The sequence below is a fragment of the Erythrolamprus reginae genome, chromosome 3 (assembly GCF_031021105.1).
Source record: "Erythrolamprus reginae isolate rEryReg1 chromosome 3, rEryReg1.hap1, whole genome shotgun sequence".
In the NCBI taxonomy this organism is placed as follows: domain Eukaryota; kingdom Metazoa; phylum Chordata; class Lepidosauria; order Squamata; family Dipsadidae; genus Erythrolamprus; species Erythrolamprus reginae.
Genome location: NC_091952.1, coordinates 202070717 through 202090416, shown reverse-complemented (window position 1 = coordinate 202090416; position 19700 = coordinate 202070717). Strand labels below are relative to the sequence as shown.

General features: G+C 35.9%; 1 protein-coding gene across 3 annotated transcripts in view; it reads right to left on the bottom strand.

Annotated features, from left to right (window-relative positions):
- Positions 1 to 19240, bottom strand: part of RBBP8 (RB binding protein 8, endonuclease) — a 52942-nt gene extending 33702 nt beyond the window's left edge. For 2 of the 3 annotated variants that reach the window (XM_070747626.1, XM_070747628.1), the window contains exons 1-2: positions 10469 to 10669; positions 7353 to 7568 (exon numbers count right to left, since the gene is read on the bottom strand). In XM_070747626.1, coding sequence (XP_070603727.1) covers positions 7353 to 7464 — 112 coding nt within the window. In that variant the 5' untranslated portion in view covers positions 7465 to 7568; positions 10469 to 10669. Of the gene's footprint in view, positions 1 to 7352; positions 7569 to 10468; positions 10670 to 19065 lie in introns of those variants that run through there. The other variant, XM_070747627.1, reaches the window with a different exon arrangement.
- Between the last annotated feature and the right edge of the window lie 460 nt (positions 19241 to 19700).

Here is a 19700-nt window from a genome sequence, read left to right as displayed (position 1 = left end):
GAACATTTGAAAATTTACCCTTCCAACTTTAGCTATAGATCAATTATTTTTCTAGAAGTCTACAACTTTCCAGATAGTTACAAAACCTATAAAAGATTTATCACTAAACATTATTGGGTAGAACCACTAACTCAAGCTACAGGTGATATATCAAATGGTATATCATGATATGATAAATGTCAATAGCTGACATTTAGTCCAAGAATACGTTGTCAGCCATTGAAGCTCTTATAGCATGGAAGACATATACTCTGTACTCCTATAGGATGAAACCAGCCACAGAATATAGAACTTAGTCAATTGGCTCTAATAGCACACCCACATAATTTTTTGTCATGTTACACACACACACACATGTATGTTTTGGTGTGTTCATGTGTTTTCCCATGTAAGATTGTGAGTGTCTTTGCAACGTTTCAACAAGATCACACTCGTCATCTTCAGGCTTGTATTTTGGGCTTCCTACTGCTGCAAATAAAGTGTGGTTGAAGCTGCCATTTTTCTATAGTGATGGGGTATGTGGAATGCTGGCTCAAACGAATATTCAACAAACGAATCACAACCATAATTTCATCAAGTCAACCAACTAACCAAAATCTGACTCCAGCAACCCATCAAAATGTTAGAAAACAGCCATCCAGATCAATTGTAGCAGTTGAGCCAGCATTCCGCACACCCCACCACTATTTATAGAAAAATGGCAGCTCCAGACACACTTTATTTGCAGCAGCACGAAACTCAAAACACCCTGAAGATGACAAGTATGATCTTGTCGAAACATCGCAAAGACAATCTCAATCTTACACGGGAAAAGACCCGACCACACCAAAACTTACATACCTATACCCGTGAAAATCTACGAAAACAAATACACAAACACACACTCCAAAGACTGTATTTTCCATGCAGAAGGCACAGCTAAAAATCATACCTAGTTGTAACTTCTACCTTAGTTGTCTTTTCTGCTAAAACTAGGGTAATGGCAACCTGTATACTTAATGAACTAACAGCTGATGGCAAAGAATTGAAAACATTATTTGTTTCTTGACTAAAAAGTAGCAAAGAGGGAAAGTGTGCTGGGAAAGTTAAAAAGAGCTGAGCCCTATAGAGAAAAGCAATTGCCAATTTAAATAATGACAATAAAGATCAGAATAGTGAAAAATATTGGTTTTTCTTTTTAAAAAAAAAATATTTTTATTGAATTTTTAAAAAGACAAAGACATACAACACTAAACATTTAAGGAGCTACCATTGCTCCGCTTGTCGTAGAAGTCTATCTAATACAGAAATATAAAAAAATCCTAACTGTAATCAGATCTAAGCAGAAATACCACACATGTAGGTTACATTCTTGTTAAGTTCAACTCTCAACTCTATATTTTTAATATTAAACTTGTTAATTAAATTTCTTTATATTTTAAAATATTCTATACTTATACAAAAAAAAAAGAAAAAGAAAAAAGAAAAGTTTATTAGCCATTTACCATTTCATTCTATATTATAATTAATTATTAACACCATTTTTAAAATTCCACCAATCATATACTTTGTCCCATATTTTATAATATTCTGTTTCAGTTTGATTATTTAAACGTTTAGTCATCATATCTAATTCTGCACATTCTATAATTTTTTTGAATACTTCGGTATCTTTTGGTATTGTTTTTTCTTTCCATTTCTGTGCAAATACAATTCGGGCCGCAGCCAATACTGTATATGTATTATTAAGTAATAAGTTTCTTTTTTATACTTTGTATTTGAAATACCCAATAAAAAGAGTTCAGGAGATAATGACAATAAAGATCAGAATAGTGAAAAATATTGGTCTTTCTAGTGATAATCTATAACTGTACAATCTGGAAAGAATTTATCTTTGTACTATATGATGGATTTGGAAATGGTTACCAAAAAATGTCTTAGACTGCCAGACCCTGGAACAATAATGGCTGACTGTTCTTTATAAGTGTTGATAAGCAAGCAGAAACTGATCTTCACTTGGCATAGGAAAAAGAAAAACATAGACTGTAAAGAATTACATTATGCTTGCTAAAGTTATGGAAAGTAGAAGAGGAGTGCAACACAGAAGGTAGATGGACAAGTTTGAATAAATTCTTGGAACGATTTTGAAATAGCTACAGGCTATTATCAGAGTCAGATCATGATAGCAAGAATTTGTCCACATAATCTCCATGAGTCAAAACTGACTAAATGGAATGTCAATGCTAGAGACTTTTTGCACTTAGAAAAGATAAGGAATATAAATATATTTATACATTTCAGAGAGGGGGAAATGATGCATGCACATATATTAAGTAAAAATGTATAAGATGTCAAGTCTACTAACTAAACAGCCCTATTCAACTGAAAACTGATTTTCCTCACATTTAGCCCATTAACTTGAGCAATAATTTATTATTACTGCTGTAATAATGTAGTGAACTGTAATTATTACCAATTATTAGTCATAATGAGGACCCGGATTGTGGGGGCAATAGGCTGGCTCTGTTAAAAAGTGCTATTGCTAACATGTTGTAAGATGCCCTGAGTCTAAGGAGAAGGGCGGCATAAAAATCGAATAAATAAAAAATCGAATAAATAAATAAACCAAACATAGTAATAAACTGGAAAGTGACTTAAAATTACTTCAGAAAATATGAGTATTCAAAATATATACAGTGGTACCTCTACTTACGAACTTAATTCATTCCATGACCAGGTTCTTAAGTAGAAATGTTTATAAGAAGAAGCAATTTTTCCCATAGGAATCAATGTAAAAGCAAATAATGCGTGTGATTGGGGAAACCACAGGGAGGGTGGAGGCCCTGTTTCCTCCCAGGAGATTCCTAGAGAGCCCCCACGGACGCTTCTCTCTGCCTTTTCCAGTCCTGTTTCCTCCCAGGAGATTCCTAGAGAGGCCCCACAGAGGCTTCTCCCTGCCTCTTCCAGTTAGTTTCGGAGGCTTGGGTTTGTAAATGGAAAATGGTTCTTGAGAAGAGCCAAAAAAATCTTGAACACCCGGTTCTTATCATAAGTAGAGGCGTTCTTAGGTAGAGGTACCACTGTATATCAAATCAGCCAATCAGGTTTAGGTATCCAGATTAGGTATCTGGATTAAAAATACTAAAAATTGTTCCATTTTATTCCTTATCAACACCCATCGGAAAGAATAAATCTGTAATACAATGAAGCTCCTGTAAAAACAAGTTATTGTTTCAGAAAGTATTTAGAAATTAGCAACCTGAAGTATCACAAATAAACAGTATATATATGCTGTAATATAACAGTACTTATATGCTGTAACCAGAAATCTTTTTGGAGGAATTTTGAAAGATAAGGATTTTGGCATTCACTTTATAATCTATAAACTGAAACAACTTAAAATCACAAAAAGTGATTTTCATAGAATCATTATCTTGACAGACCTGAATATTGGACACTATCTAACATGAAATTCAATTGTGAAAGTAAGTAAGGTTCTACATTTAGACAAGAAAAACAAATGGACAGGTAAGTGTTACCTGGTTCAATAGTAGTAACTGTGAGAGGGATCTTGGGAGTCCTAGTGAAAAATAACTTAAATATGAGTCAGCGGTGTGCTGCAGCAGCCATAAAAACCAACATACTTCTAGGCTGCATTAACAGAGGGATAGAATCAAGATCACATGAAGTTTAATACCACTTTACAATGGCCTTGGTAAGATCACACTTGAAATACCCTGTCCAGTTTTACTTGCCATAATGTAAAAGATATTGAGACTCTATAAAGAGTGCACAGAAGAGCAACAAAGATGATTAGGGGCCTGGGGACTAAAAATGTAAAGAACAGTTGCTCGAATTGGGTATGTCTAGCTTAATTAAAGGTAGGACTAGGGGTGACACAATAGCATTGTTCCAATATCTCAGGGGTTGCCGCAAAGAAGAGGGAGTCAAACTATTTTCCAAAGCACCTGAGAGTAGAACAAGAAGCAATAGGTGGAAACTAATCAAGGAGAGAAACAACCTAGAACTATGAAGAAATTTCCTGACAATTAGAACAATCAATCAGTGAACAACTTGCCTCCAGAAGTTGTGAATGCTCCAACACTGGATATTTTAAAGAAGAGATTAGACAAACATTTGTCTGAAATAGCATATGGTTTCCTGCCTGAGCAGGGGCTTGGACTAGAAGACCTCTAAGGACCCTTCCAACTCTATTATTCTATATTCTATCATTTCCTTTCATTAATACAATTATAATTAATCATTGTTTTATATTTATATCTGAACAAGAGTAGTCCAAGTGGGCTGAAAATGAAATGACTTTATATTGCTGCCTTGTACCTTCTAAGAAAATGCACTACAATATAGCCATAGAGTAAGTTCTGTATTTTTTACAAGAGTTAAAATTTCCATTAACAATATGTTTAGAACAAGTTTATAATTAGTAAATTTCTGCAAGTCCATCACATAAACAGTATTAAAGTAAACTGAATTATAGCCTAAAGTAGGTTGTAATGTGGATTCAGATTATTTAGATTCAACATTATACAGCAAGATTTCAGTAACTGACTACAGATACCTCTCATTTATCAACTGCAAGTATGTTCAGCAAATGTGTTAGTAAGCACCTTGTTGTAAATCGGACATTGCTATGCTGTGGTTAGGAAGAGAATCACCTGCAGTTGTTAAACATTTCACGTGACCGAAATGTACAAATTCCTATTGGTTTTCCCATTGACTTTGTTGGAAGCCAGCTATGAAGGTCACAAATGGCAATCATGTGGCTATAAAACATTACAACCACCGCACATGCACACCAGTTGCCAATCATAACTATGTAGTCGCTGGGACACTGCAACAGCTGCAGCTTTGAGGATCAATTTGTATCTTCCTTTTCAGTGTCATAACTTTGATGAGCCAATGAATGAACAGTCAGTATGCAAGGACTACTTGCATTAACTTAGTCAGCTACACTCATTTCAAGAGAGTTATGTGATTGTAAATAATGTGCGAAGATTTGCTAAAATGGACAGGAGAAAAGGAATAGTTGCTTATCCTTTCCTATCAGTTTTTCTATACAGTATAAGCCTTTTCTCTAAGATTTTCCCATTTAGCTGCTTAATTCTGATTTCCAAAGAGAAAGGTCAGATATGCCAGCAGCTGCAGAAAGAGTTTTCTTACCCATCAAACATGCCCTTATAATCCTTTCACTATATTAGTACTTATTTGCTTTCTGAATGACTCTGTTTTGATCAGGCTCACTTGTTTCAAATCAAAACTGAGAGAAAAAAATATAACTTTTACTAAGAAACATGTATTTTAAGCCAAAGCAGCTAGTATTAAGCACAGTGTATTGTCTACTTGATCACATTTATCTCATGCTTATTAAAAATAAAAATAAACAATACATAAAATATGATATTTTGGAGCGTCTATACAAACATAACTAAAAAACAAAGCTCGCTGATTATAGACTTCTATAAAGCATATTTTGCTGACATCTAAAATTAAAAATCATGAGTCAGATTTAATTTTTTATTTATAGACTTCAGAAACATATCCAGACAAGTCTGTGTTTGCCTTATATATCACCATATGGTTCCAGTGTACAATCAGCGTCTTTTGAAAAAACAATCCTTTGGGCATGTTTTTTTGATAAAATCATGCCGATTCTAAATTTACCATGCAGTAACAAAGTTTCAGAACATGAAAAAATCCACTTTATTTGTCTGCAGTGACACACCTACAACCCTCATTAGACTCCCAAAATGATACCTTTTTTCTTAATATACATAATATGTTTTCGGTTATAGTTCCTAACTATTTTGAAAGTTTACCCTCATTTTTTCCTAATGTTTAAAATTTAATACTCAGTTTTCTATTATGTGGTTCCATGACATGGATATACTCCCTAGACAGGCAAATCTTATACTTGTGATACCTCAACATGCACTCTGCTGACAGTATCCCATGAATTATCAAACTCAGCGGTGGAATAAGCTAAGTCTTAGAAATACTGTATATTTACTTAATAGACTATAGAAGTACAGTAATTAATATTCCAATAGGTTTTATAAGGCTCTTTTAAACTTGCTATTAAAAGTTTTGAAAAATAAGACAATGATTTTATTTCACACCAGCAATTTTATACATCATTGCTCCAAATGTCAACCAGATATTTTAGCAGATACGTATAATCAATTAAAATTTAATTGTTGTTATGTCATATATCTTAAGACTGCTTTAATTATTTCATGAAACAGATTTTCAGATATTATTCTGTCTTCTCGATCTTAATCTTCTTAGCTATTGATATCAGTTTCACTAGTGGATTGCTGTAATAAGTTCTTAATATCCCATGGTACTTTTCTATGATAATAAGCTAGATAAAATAGGATAACAGTTTTCTCTTTGATTCTTGGAATCTGATAGTATCTTTTGTTGATCTACATATATGGAACTTGGGGATTTCTCTAAACATACAGAAATATCCTAGTTAGAATTTCTATCATGATTACACCTTTTTGGCTTTGTAAGACTGACTAATGAACACAATTGGATTTGCTTCCGATTTAAAAGATATTACAGGATTATACTCCTGTATAATCCATCATTATTATTTTCTAAATATGATAACAAAAGAAAAATTATATAGAATTCAACTTATATCAACTCAATGTATCTTGTGTACCTTTTGCTTAATCTATGCACTATATACTTAATATTTACTGCAATCTGTGATAAGATCTCACTAAATATACAGGGCAAAAAAGTCAATGAAAAACTAAGAAAAATACTCTGTTTGCCCCAAAATAACACATCCCCTGATAATAAACCCAATCAGGCTTTTGAGTGCATGGCAATAAGGCCAAGCACTTATTTCAGGGTTGAAAAAAAATAAGACAGGGTCTTATTTTGGGGGAAGCATGGTATTAAAAGGTGAATCCTAACCACATGAACTCAGTAAGGATTGCGCGTGCGCAAGTGCCCATACCCATAATTCAATACCTGGGGAGGGCAAAAACAGCTTCACCTGCCCTCCAGAGACCATATGGAGGCCAGAAACGGCCTGTTATTGATACAAGTTTTTTTTAGGTGTTACATTATTTTACAGCTGTTGCTATTTTAGAACTAACCCATGACTATTAATATTTATTTATTTATTCATTTAATTTATTTAATTTACTTATTTATTAATCGGATTTATATGACTCCCCTCTCTGAGGACTCAGGACAATGTAGTGTACATCGAAATCCAATTAATTAAAGTTAACAGTTAAATCTAAAAACAAAAAAAACCCAGATTAAAATGCACACATATCCATTCAATCAATATTAATTTGCCGATGATTAAATACACAAAGCAACCATACCTTTGACATCTTTATCATGACATTCTTTCAGTTTGGACCACAGTTCCTTGAAACAATCAGCTGCAGGTTCTGTAGAGTTGGGACTTGCACAATTCCCTCCAGAAGCACTCATTTTATCTGTTTATAGTTATTCAATTTTTTTCTGAATTCTTGATGTTTGGCTATCTTCAGGTTTACATAACAGTTAGGGAGCGTTGTTTCCAGAAAACTGAATTCCTACAATGACAGATACAATGTTTAGAATATAGATTATTAAATTATAGTTATTGTGATCAATCTACATAATTATTTTTAGATCTTGATTAATCATTGCATTAAAAAAAATTATATGGGAACCATTAGAAAGCTGTCTTTTCATTGTCGTCAAAAGGCAAGTTGTTCCTGAAGAATTAAACAAAAGCCATAATTGGCTTTTGCAAGAAGAAACATAAAGGAATGAGGTTTTAAAAATGATTATGCTTTTATAATAAAATACTTTGGCCACCTAATAAAAAGAAAGGACTCACTGGAGAAAAGCCTAATGCTCGGAATGATTGAGGGCAAAAGAAGAAGGGGGAGGACAGAGAACGAGGTGGCTGGATGCAGCAGTCGGCATGAACTTAAATGGACTCCTGGGGATGGTAGAGGACAGGAAGGCTTGGAGGAACCTTTTCCATGGGTCACAACAGGCCAAACACAACTTCGTACCTAACAACAACATGTTGCAATAAAATTAATTATATTATTCTGCTAGCTATAGATTACATTGCAGGAAGTTAGCACCCACCTCTCTCATAGAAAAATGAAATATTCTAGGAAACATTAAAAAAACAGAATATTATATTTGCCTTGATGAGAAATGGAGAAACATAGTTTTTTAGGCAGATGTCAGTACTTAAGAGATAAAGAGAGGGCTAGGTCTATTCCTAAGCAAATGCAGTGTTTCTTTTCTCTGGGTGCTGGCAGAGGTTTATTCCCTCTCTAAGCACCAGAGAAAGGAAAATGCTTCACTCTGGACTGCCAAAGCCTCCTTACGCGCCACCAAAAGGCTCCTCTGGCAGCCCAGAAAAGCCCAAGATGGCCGTGATTAAACTTTTCTAGATAAAAACCGGGTGTTCAAGATTTTTTTGCCTTATCTCAAGAACCATTTTCCACTTACAAATCCAAGCCTCTGAAACTAACCAGAAAAGGCATGGAGAAGCCTCCGTGGGACCTCTCTAGGAATCTCCTGGGAGAAACAGGGCTGGACAAGGCGGGGAGAAGTCTCCGTGGGGCCTCTAGGAATTTCCTGGGAGAAACAGGGATGAAAAAGGCGGGGAGAAGCCTCCGTGGCGCCTCTCTAGGAATCTCCTGGGAGGAAACAGGGCCTACACCCTCCCTGTGGTTTGAACATGTTCTAATCAATCAAAACTTGACATACTTTAATGCTTTTTTAAAAAAAATATGTTATTTGATATGTTTTTTTAAACTACCTTTTTTTCTTACAGAAATTCAAGGAAATTGGTTATAACCTTCTAGAAATGGCAGATCTCTCAGACTTTCAAAGAGGCCAAATTGTTGGTGCTCGAATGTCAGGCGCTAGTGTAACAGAAAGTGCCCGAATGTTTGGCGTTTCAAGAAGTAATGTTTCAAAAGTAATGACTGCTTTTGAAAGAGAAGGGAAAACATCCTCAGCCAAGCACAGGTCTGGTCGAAAGTCGAAGTTGTCTGAGAGAGGCTGTCGGACTCTAAAGCAAATTGTTAGAGCAAGACCACAGCTCCTAAAATCACTGCAGAGCTCAATAGACACGTACAGAACCCAGTTTTCACAAGGGAGCTTCACAAATCTGGATTCCATGGAAGAACTGCAATTAGAAAACCTCTGCTCTCAAAGACAAATGTTTCAAAGCGTTTAGAGTGGTGTAGAAAGCACCAGAAATGGTCCTTCGAGCAGTGGCAAAATGTGATTTTCTCTGACAAATCATCCCTCCGGCTGGGTTTACGTTTGGAGACAGCCAAAAGAATCATTTCATCCAGACTGCCTTCTTCCAACCGTCAAACATGGCGAGGGTTCAGTGATGATCTGGGGTGCTATTTCTTTGAAATCCGCTGGGCGAATGATTTCCCTTCATTAACAGCCATCACTATTTAGGACTTTTGGACGGCCAAATTCATCCTATGGTTCAAGAACTGTTTCCAGAGAGGGATGCCATCTTTCAAGATAATAATGCACCAATCCATAGAGCAAGAACTGTTAAAGAATTGCACAGAGGAACATTCTAATGAAGTTCAGCATCTCATCTGCCCACCAAAATCACCAGACCTCAACATTATTGAGCATTTATGGTCGATTTTAGAGATTCAAGTAAGAAGCCGATTTCCACCAACATTGTCTCTAAAAGAACTGGAAGATGCTTTAACTGAAGAATGGGCTAAAATTCCTTTGGAAACAATTCACAATTTGTATGAATCAATACCTCAGAGAATTGAGGCTGTATTAGCTGCAAAAGGTGGACCAACACCATATTAAAAGATATTTTGATGATTTTTTCAAGATGTTTCCATTTTTTTGTCCACCCCCTGTAAGTACTCAACAGTTAACTCTGAGAAATCTGACGCCTTCCAGGTAATTTCGCCTCGAGGGAGCATTCTAAACCTATTTGGATCGCTTCAATTCCTGCCCGCCACGCAGCGGTTAAAAACTTCGCTACACGGCAGCACGACACACAGCGGACACGCCTCCTGAGGGGGCAGACTATTATTTCTCCCAGAGTTTGAAAAGGGCGGGTTTCTTTCCCGTTTCAAAACGGCCCAAGGGGAAAAACAGCGATATTAGCCCTTTTGGCCGCAACATGGCGCGCGCAACCCCTGCCTCCGACGGAAAGGGAAACTTTCGGCGGCTCGAAAGAGGCGAAGCGGAGCCCTTTGTTTTTTAGGTGTTTTTTTAAGAAACGGCCCTTTTCGGTGCTGGGGGGGGGGTTGAGGGAGGGAGGGGAGAGTTTTGCCTCAGACAGGGAAAGCTCCGTGCAGGGACCGCGAACGATGGCGAAGCGAGCCCGGAAAGAACCCGCTCCTGAGGGGACGAAGGCGGCGGGCCGCTCGTGGCTGCCCAAAAGGGCGGGCTCCGGCGCGCGGTTCATCCGGCGGCGTTTTAATACCTTTCATTGAACGGCAGGACAGGGACAAGGCGAGCGAAGGAAGATGCTTCTCTTTTTTCCCAGCCCGCTAAGCTGCGGCGTTGTTCGTTCTTGGCCCGCTGCCTGCGGCGGGAGAGCCGACATTTGAGTCGCGGGGCTTCCGGAACAACCCAGCTGCCCCTGCTGGCCGGAGGCTGTTTCGCGGCGGCTGGGGGAAAAAAATAATGTCCCCCTTCTTTTCAAAATTGTCAGGAAGAAGTCCGGCTCGGTGGGCCCGGCCTCCAATTGGAGCCGCCACAGAAAGAAGAAACGAAAGGAGAACGAGTTCATGGGGCGCGTGTAGAGTTTCCTTTCCGACCTTCCCCATAGAATAGCTGAGGGGAGAAACTTTTTAGCACATCTCTCGCCTAAGCGATCCCGTCCCTCTGCCGGTTCATTCCGAGGAGCAGATTGGAACCGCTGAACTCTGAACGCCCGCAAGAGGCCTTTTGTTTATGGAATTAATGCGTTTTAATGTAGCATAAGATCTTTAAATTCGGCCTTGTTTTTAGAATCAGATAGTTGTTTCTATTTGTTAAAGAAAGGAAAGAAAGAAGAAAGGAAAGGGGCCCTGAAGTATTGGGAGATATGAAGAGACCTGTTAAGGGGGAATAGAATTGTTAAAGGTGGGACAATGGATATCATCATATCATCCTAGGTAGCAAATCAGTATTCATCATCATCATCATCTTCAAAATAAATAAATCCCTGGGGTGGGTGCTTTTGTGGAAATACAGAGGAAGAGGCAACAGTATCAAGGAAAGAGAGGAGATAAAATAGCAAAAACAATATAGAAATGTAAGTTACTCTGGCAAAGCACATTGGCTACAAACATGCTATAGGAATACTGTACAATATTGGGCTTAACAGGCCTCCAAACATATTTTTTGATGCAGTTGTTTATTCCTGCCCTTCAGCACAGCAGTTCCAAGTAACTAATTCAAAGCCTAAGGCTGCATTCATACCCTTGAGATTAAACAGAAAGATCCAATTGTCAGTTCTTAGAGAATTAGAAATAAGTGTTCTTATTTGCCTAGAAATGAGTTTTCCTTGCTATAGGCTATATGAGGGGGGGGGGGGGAAAACTGTTTTCTGTCCTGAATATAATAATGTGCTAAATGCTGAACATAAGCTTTTCGGAAAGTCTCAACCAGAAGAGACCTCAAGGCATGTCCAAAGTACATTTGGGAATAGGATAAAGAACAGCTTCATTCTATTCCTGCAAGAGGAGTTGTGTCCATCAACCTCAAATCTAGACCAAATTTTGAAGACTTGTAAGAATTTAGCTATTACCTTCATTACTTTGAGATACAGTGCAAAAAAGGAAACTTGGGATATGTATTCTTGCCTATCTTGATTTTAATTATGCATTAGTTGTCTAACATGCTCAGATATTTTACATATACTAGTTATTCCAGCCATATAAACTGCTGGATTAAACCAAAGATTTATCTGGTTTAAATTTTATTTACTAGAATGGTCAGATTCACCAAGTTTTTGGTGAGACATGAGCAAAACTGGCCTCTTCTGCTAATGTTCCACAGATTCTGATCAATAAAATTACTGGTCTTCAACTTAGTACTGGAATTTAGAATTTCTGTTGATTTTTTTTTTTTGCCATGGTTGTTCGCCCATAATAGTCAGAATAATAGAATTGGAAGGGACCTTCGAGGTCATCTAGTCAGGTCTTCCTAATCAGGCAGGAAACCCTATGACATACTCTGCTGGGACACCACCACGCATGCCCACAGAGGGCTCTGAGTGCCCCCCAGCCCGGTACACCGTGCTATAGGTTCACCATCACTGATGTAGATTATAGTAAGTTACTGTGCATAGTGTATACCCTATAAAGAAGTACTTTCATTTTATGATCCCAAATCATATATTACAATACAGTATTTGGCTTTATTGACTGTCCCCAAATCTAGCAAATCTAGAATTCTGAGAGCTAAAAAGTTGATAAGACAGTTCTTATCAATTTGCTCATAATGTAAAACAATATGATTTCTCTGGTCTACAATACACAACATGTTACACATGCTGTCAGTGAAATCTGACTTGTCACATCTCTCCTCAAGCTTCTTCCTTAATGAAATTGAAAAGCGTTGCAAATGTAAACATTTGTTACATATGTAAATTGACTTTCATTGCGGGATCTTATTTAAAAATATGTGCAATCTTATTGAAAAATATATGCAAAAGATTGCAATTAAAGATAGTTCTCAATTTACAACAGTTCAATTAGTGACCAATGTTACAGTGGCACTGAAAAAAGTAATTTATGACCATTTTTCACACTTATCTTTGCAGCATTCCTAGGATCATGTCATCAAAATTCAGAAGCTTGGCAATAGGTTCATACTTATGACTTGCTGTGTCACAAGGTCATGTGATCCACTTTAGCAATCTTTTGACAAGCAAAATCAATGGGGAAGCCAAATTCCCAACAACTGTATTAATAACTTAACAACTGCAGTGATTCATTTAGCAACTGTCAAGAAAGGTTGTAAACTGTGGCAAAGGTCACTTAACAAATGTCTCGTTTGGCATCAGAAATTTTGGGTTCCATTGTGGTTGTAAGTTGAGTACTACTTGTATGATGTTTAGATTCAATTTTCCATAGAATAAACTTAACTAAAGATTTGGCTTTATAAAAGTAAATAATCCTTTCCCAAATTTAGATTTCAATAAATGTTTTATTTTATATTATTACTGAAAATCCAAGGGTATCATGTATATCTTCCATAGAGTTATATCTGTTTGGGTCAGAAATGAATATACAAACATTTGTATATGAATGAATATGTAAACATTTAAACTATTTAAATGGCCATCTGTTTATTTGTAGTTAGAAATCTGTTGCATTAAGTTTTTATTGTAGAAACAAAATAGGGAAGTACTGTTTGAACTGTTTGATGTTCATAGTTAATGAGATGACATTACAACTAACTCGGTGTTGAGTTCCCATGAAAAGAATACTTCTCAATGGATTCAGAGTGAAATATACTACAGTGTGAGTCATTTGTCTAGGAGGAATAAAATCCATAGACAGATAATAAAACAAAAGAATTAGCACTAATTGTGCTGGTCAAATATAGATAGGAACACAAAGACATTTTAAAGTACTTAATACATTGGTGATAGCAATAGACTTACCTGACTTAGATGTTGCCCTCTTATTTACATTTATTTTTATTACTTTTTTGTTATGGACATTTAGCAGGGATTTTTAAAAAAATGTAACTTCTATTTCCTGTTATTTCTTTTTTGCCATAACTGAATAAAAATAGTTTTCTATTTCCTAAGGAAAATCACTCAGTAAGTTTATAAATACATTGGGACTAAAATCTATTCTAGTTTTTTTTAATAATGTGTCATATAACATTTATGATACTTGAAATCATACTAAAATTTAGGATAATTTTAATATACTGTAATTATTTTACTGTTATCAGAATAAGCTGCAAGAATGTGCTGTGCTGTATGAATAATTTTTCCTAGTGAAAGATTTTAGTTAATAGTGCATCAAGTACAGTATATACAAATATCATTTAAATTGCAGGATTGTTGAATCATCTCTATTTTTTACACTATTTTCTTGGACAGCAATCATGTTTTAAAAGAGATACCTCCCTAGGGAAATGAGTTGACATACAAAACATACATTATACTGCTATCAGTATAAATATAATGCATTTGTAACTTGCAACTTCTTAAGTTTTGCTTTCTACAAATGTACATTCTAAACTCATTATTATAAAAGAATCCAGTTGCCTTCTGTAATGGTATTATTTGTATTAAATGCTCAACATGCATGAGAAGTTTTTCAGTGCCTGTAGTTGTATACTTTATGGTACTTAATAGGTTTGCTGAGCAGTATTAGCCGAAAATATTTTTATACCTGTAAGTATTATGTAATTGCTATTTGAATCAGATTATGTTTAAGGAATGCTCCTTGAGGCCTCTTCTGTTTTAAAGTTTTTAAAAATTGATGTAATCAAATAAACATTAGTCATTTAGACTTGTGATAAAGACTTCTGTGTGAAATTTTACTCTATATACATATTTCAGGAAAATACTGCATTCCTTGGATTTTTTCAGACAATTATTTTATGTTAGTCTTCCTGCTAACTACTGTTTGTTTTGTGTCATAAAGATGTAGGGCATTCCAGAAATCCTAGTGCATATTTATTCAATTTCTTTAACTAGTAAGGAATTCACAGTTAAGTGATAGAGTCCATGCTTCCTTCATGCAGAAGGCCTCAATTAAACTTTGACATTTCCAGTTAAAAAGAAAAGAGCTGGTGATGTGAGAAGTTCCAGGATGTTGCATTGACCTTGCCAATTAGAATAGTAGTACTAGATTAGACAGATTAGAAGTGCTCTAGGTATAAAAAGAAGGGGTTTTTTTATAACTCAATTCAGATTATGTGATGAAGTAAGTTCAGATACATTATTTCTATAGTATACTACTACAGAAAAACATCTACTTCATTGCTTAATAATAATAATTTATTAGATTTGTATGCTGCCCCTCTCCGTAGACTCATCTTTGATTGTGTAGATCACAACAAATTGTGGTAAGTTCTTAAAGAGATGGGAGTAGCAGACCATCTTATTCGTCTCTTGAGAAATCTATATGCAGTTCAAGAAGCAACAACGAGAACTGGACACAGAACCACTGAATGGTTCAAAATTGGGAAAGGAGTCTGGCAAGGCTGTATGTTGCTTATTTGCTATTTAACTTATATGCAGAGCACATCATAAGAAAGGCAGACCAGATGAATCAAAAGTTGGAATTAAGATTGCCAGGAGAAATATCAACAACCTCAGATATGCAGATGATACCACATTAATGGAAGAAAGTGAAGAGGAACAAAAGAGCTTGATGGAGGTGAAGTAGGAGAGTGCAAATGTTGGCTTGAAACTCAACATTAAGAAAACTAAGATCATGGCATCTGGCCCCCGCAATTCCTGGCAAATAGATGGGGAAGAAATGGAGGTATTGACAGATTTATTTTCCTGGGCTCCAAGATCACTGCAGATGGGGACTGCAGCCAAGAAATTAAAAGATGCTTGATCCTGGGGTGGAACGGTATGGAAAATCTAGATAGCATACTAAAAAGCAGAGACATCACCCTGCTAACAAAAGTGTATATAGTCAAGGATATGGTTTTCCCAGTTGCAATGTATGGCTGTGAAAGTTGGACCATAAGAAAGGCTGAGTGCCAAAGAATTGAGGCCTTTGAACTGGCTCTGGAGAAGATTCCTGCAAGTCGCTTGGACTGCAAGGCGATCCTACTGGTCAGTCCTAGAGGAGATCAACCCTGACTGCTCTTTAGAAAGCCACATCCTGAAGATGAAATTCAAATACAGTGGTACCTCGGTTAACAACCACAATCTGTTCCGGAAGGTTGGTTGTTAACCTAAATAGTTGTTCTCCAAAACAAGGTTGGTTGTTAACCGAGGTACCACTGTATTTGAGTTTCATCTTCAGGATGTGGCTTTCTAAAAAGCAGTCAGGGTTGATCTCCTCTAGGACTGACCAGTAGGACTGCCCTTATACTAATTAGCACAAGAAAATAAAATTGCCTCTACCTTGCTCCCAGTTTGCCTCCTTGCAGCTAAAGCTGCACTTTAATTTCACTTTCATTTTAGCATGTGGCTTGCTTTGCAGCCGAGTCGGAAATATGAGTTGTTTGGCTTAACAGGCTCTGTTCTGTTTTCTGCAAGGCGGTAAATTGCTGGGAGGCAGAGGCCAAAGGTGGGTGGTGGATGGAGTTACATTCGGTGTATAAGATGCGCTTAAGTTTCACCCTTTTTTCGGGATGGGTGGGTAAAAAGGTGTGTCTTATACTCCAAAAATATGATATATTTGTCCTATTGTATGCAGGGCCAGTGTGTAAATTTTAATTTTTTTAAACAGCCTGTAAGGGACATACTGTGCATTAAATCATTTTTAAAAACATAGTTGTCAAATTAAGTATATAAACATTCAATCATTAGGAATTTGTTACCATTTATCATTATCCAAAACCTACCAAAGTGCTCTTTCCTTTGTCAAAGAGATTGTCTTAATACGTCTTGATAACTAAGAAATATTTAATTAAAACTGAAATATTTAATTTTCGTATTGAAGCATGAATGATGGAGTGGTTGTACGTTCACCCCAAAGCTGACGGAAAGGGCTGCAGGATGAATTGGATGTCCTGCTCATTTGACAAGGAAATCTACAGACATTCATGCAGCTGGCATAAGTATCCATTGATGTACTGGCATTGAGGTTTGGCAAAAATCCTAAGCTTTGTTCTTTTTTCTTGCATACCCAAATGTTTTGGGTTGGCAGTAAATGGGAGGGACACTAGAAAAAGTCAAAAAATAGTAATGCCTTTTTCCTGCTCTTACTGGAATGAGTATTGGCTTTGAGAGTCACCTAGAAGCACCATTCCTTCCTTCGACATGTATACAAAGAGATAGCAGCCAAGCAGAAGAGCCCTATAGTCACTTGTGAGTGAGCCTTTTTGAAGTGCATGAGCTTTATTTCTGAGTCAATATATACAGACTTGCACTATGGACTGTAGATACTAGATTAAAAGCATTGAGGAGCAGAAAAATATTTTATAAATTCATGTAACCAGCACTGAAATTTGTTCAAGGTGTTTGGTTTTGTTGCCTTTTTCAAAAATCCAGGCTCATACATTTTTCGAATCCATGAATATATACTTCCATTTGACTGCTAAAGGATGTTATGTGGGTTGATACTATTTTATCAACAAAATAGATGCTTAATCTTTATCTAGCATTATGTATCTCCAAATAAGATCATTCCATCATTCCAGAGCAGATCTGGGACAGATATGAGTTGGAGAGCAGGGAGGATAAAAAGTGAAGATAAATTTTGTTTCATAAATGGAAACTAACTGACATGAAATTCAGTTACAATTACTCCTGAGTATGATCAATTAAGATCCATGCAGTTATTTGCAATTTTTCATTGTAGTGCAGCACTGTTGTGTATTATTAAGACTGAGAAGGAGGTCTTACTGAATTCACTTTGACTTTTAACCAAAATAAACATGGTTCAAATTTAACGAGATAAATCTCTAGTTGAATAAGCATATAAGGTTGCAATCTGATCCATTTGTATTTAGAGGGAATGCCACTGTATTTAGAAACAGTAATTTCTATGTCAACATGCATAGAATTAAGCTGCTAAGTTCAACAATTAAATTGTTTTGAATAATAGCAGCTTTTAACTTGATGAGGCCACATTGTCTAAAATATTTCAAAATAGTTTACCTAGTATTGCCTAGTATATTTTTAAAAATACGGTAAGTATGCAATTCTCTGCTAAACCAATAAGAGCTATTTGGGATTGTCTCAAAGAATAAATAAAAATACAGTAGCTGTTTCTCAGCTTGGATATTTGCAGAGACCAAAGCTATATTTATTTTTTTATTGAAAAGAGTCTCTAGAATAATCTGAGCAGTTAAGCATTAAACATTGCCCAATAGACACTGATATTTTTACTTACCTTGTAATTAGAAAGATTCTTAATTATTTCTTTTAAAATTCATATTACAACAGCTACCCTTAGGAAGAGGAAGTACAAAGTATATTTCTTTTTGTTTTAAATCCAGTTGAAAGAGGAATACAAAAGTCACATTTATGTGAAACAAAAGTTATTTTGTCCTAACAGACATGACAAAACCTGTCTTCATTCCTTTCTGTTCAGCTCAGCCAATATACTACTTAGCTTCAGCAAGTTAATCAGTCACCAGATTCTACAGCCTTTGTTTTCAAAGATGTCTAATTCTTACATGACACTACCTGTATATATAATAAGATCCATACCCTAAACACCTAAAATAAGGTAGAGCTACATTTTGGTTTATACTTTGGAACACAATGTCAGTATGTACAGGCCCTACTTATAATTGCAAAAGACAAACTGCCCTTCTAGTGGACAATTTATACAATTGTGCTGAATCAAGATTTGTCTGAATTTCTGTCAAAATAACAATCTGATATGTTAAATAATTAATTCAAATTAATTAGAAATATGAAAAACTGATGTTGCAATGAAAAACAGCTCTTATGTGTGTAACCTTTCCTTTTAAAAAAAATTCTGTCCTAAAATTGATTGAGTTACCATCTATTCTACGCAATAAAGATATGACAATATAACGCCTATTCAGTTTAGCATAAGACCAACAAAAACTTTGAATAAATATGCAAAGAGTTACATTGCAGCACAACAAACCAATTTATACTGGATCACTGCATCACAATAGGCAATGATCAGGCTACAATTCAGCTATCCATCTTTAAAACCATTTCCCTATTTTAGAGATGTTTCTATAATAATCTTTGCTTGAAATGTAACTGTTAAATGAAATTTGATGAAAAACAATCACTCAATGAAGTGACAAACTGATGCAAGCCATAACTACATACGGATACATAAAAAATATATTCACCAAGGAACACACACAAAATAATAAATGGCCTATTTGTACAGCATCCAGAATTAAATTTCAGAAGTAATATAGTATTAAATTGATGCTTTCAAAACTTACCTTTTAAAAACTGAAACAGGTTTGTCTGATTCTGTTCTTGATCGTCAATGACATTTATTAAGCTTCCCTAAGCTGATAAAGATCAAGCTTATATAGGTTGAGAAAGTCCCAGTGGACCATGCTACAGAATGCAGAGAGGAGTTCTGCTGCACCTAAGATATATACAATGTGCAATGGATAACCTAATATGTCTTTCATTTAACTGGCTGGGCAGGTTTTTGCATTCTCTGGAACATGGAATCATACCAGAATTTGTTGGCATAACAGTCCTGTCAAACCAGTTCCTTGGTAGAACAGAAACCTGTTCAACCAGTCGGCATCAAAGGGCAGTTCAACATGCTGCGGCTCAACTCAACTCTGAAGCTTCATAAGTGGTGAATTATTCACGCCTCCACCAACTCCCAACATAAAATGTAGCCTCCAGCAAAATAATTTACCAAAGGAGTTAGGGAGTGTTGTGTCGGTAACCATATCAAACGCACCATTATCCTATTGTTTCAGACTCTGGTTTTATTGCAGTAACTGATGAATAGTTAGAAACAAATCGGAAAGGTGTGTTTATGTTAAGGACTTTTAAAGCATTTTTACAAATGGAACACAAAACTCAGTCTACTCCTGAATTACATTTTTTAGAT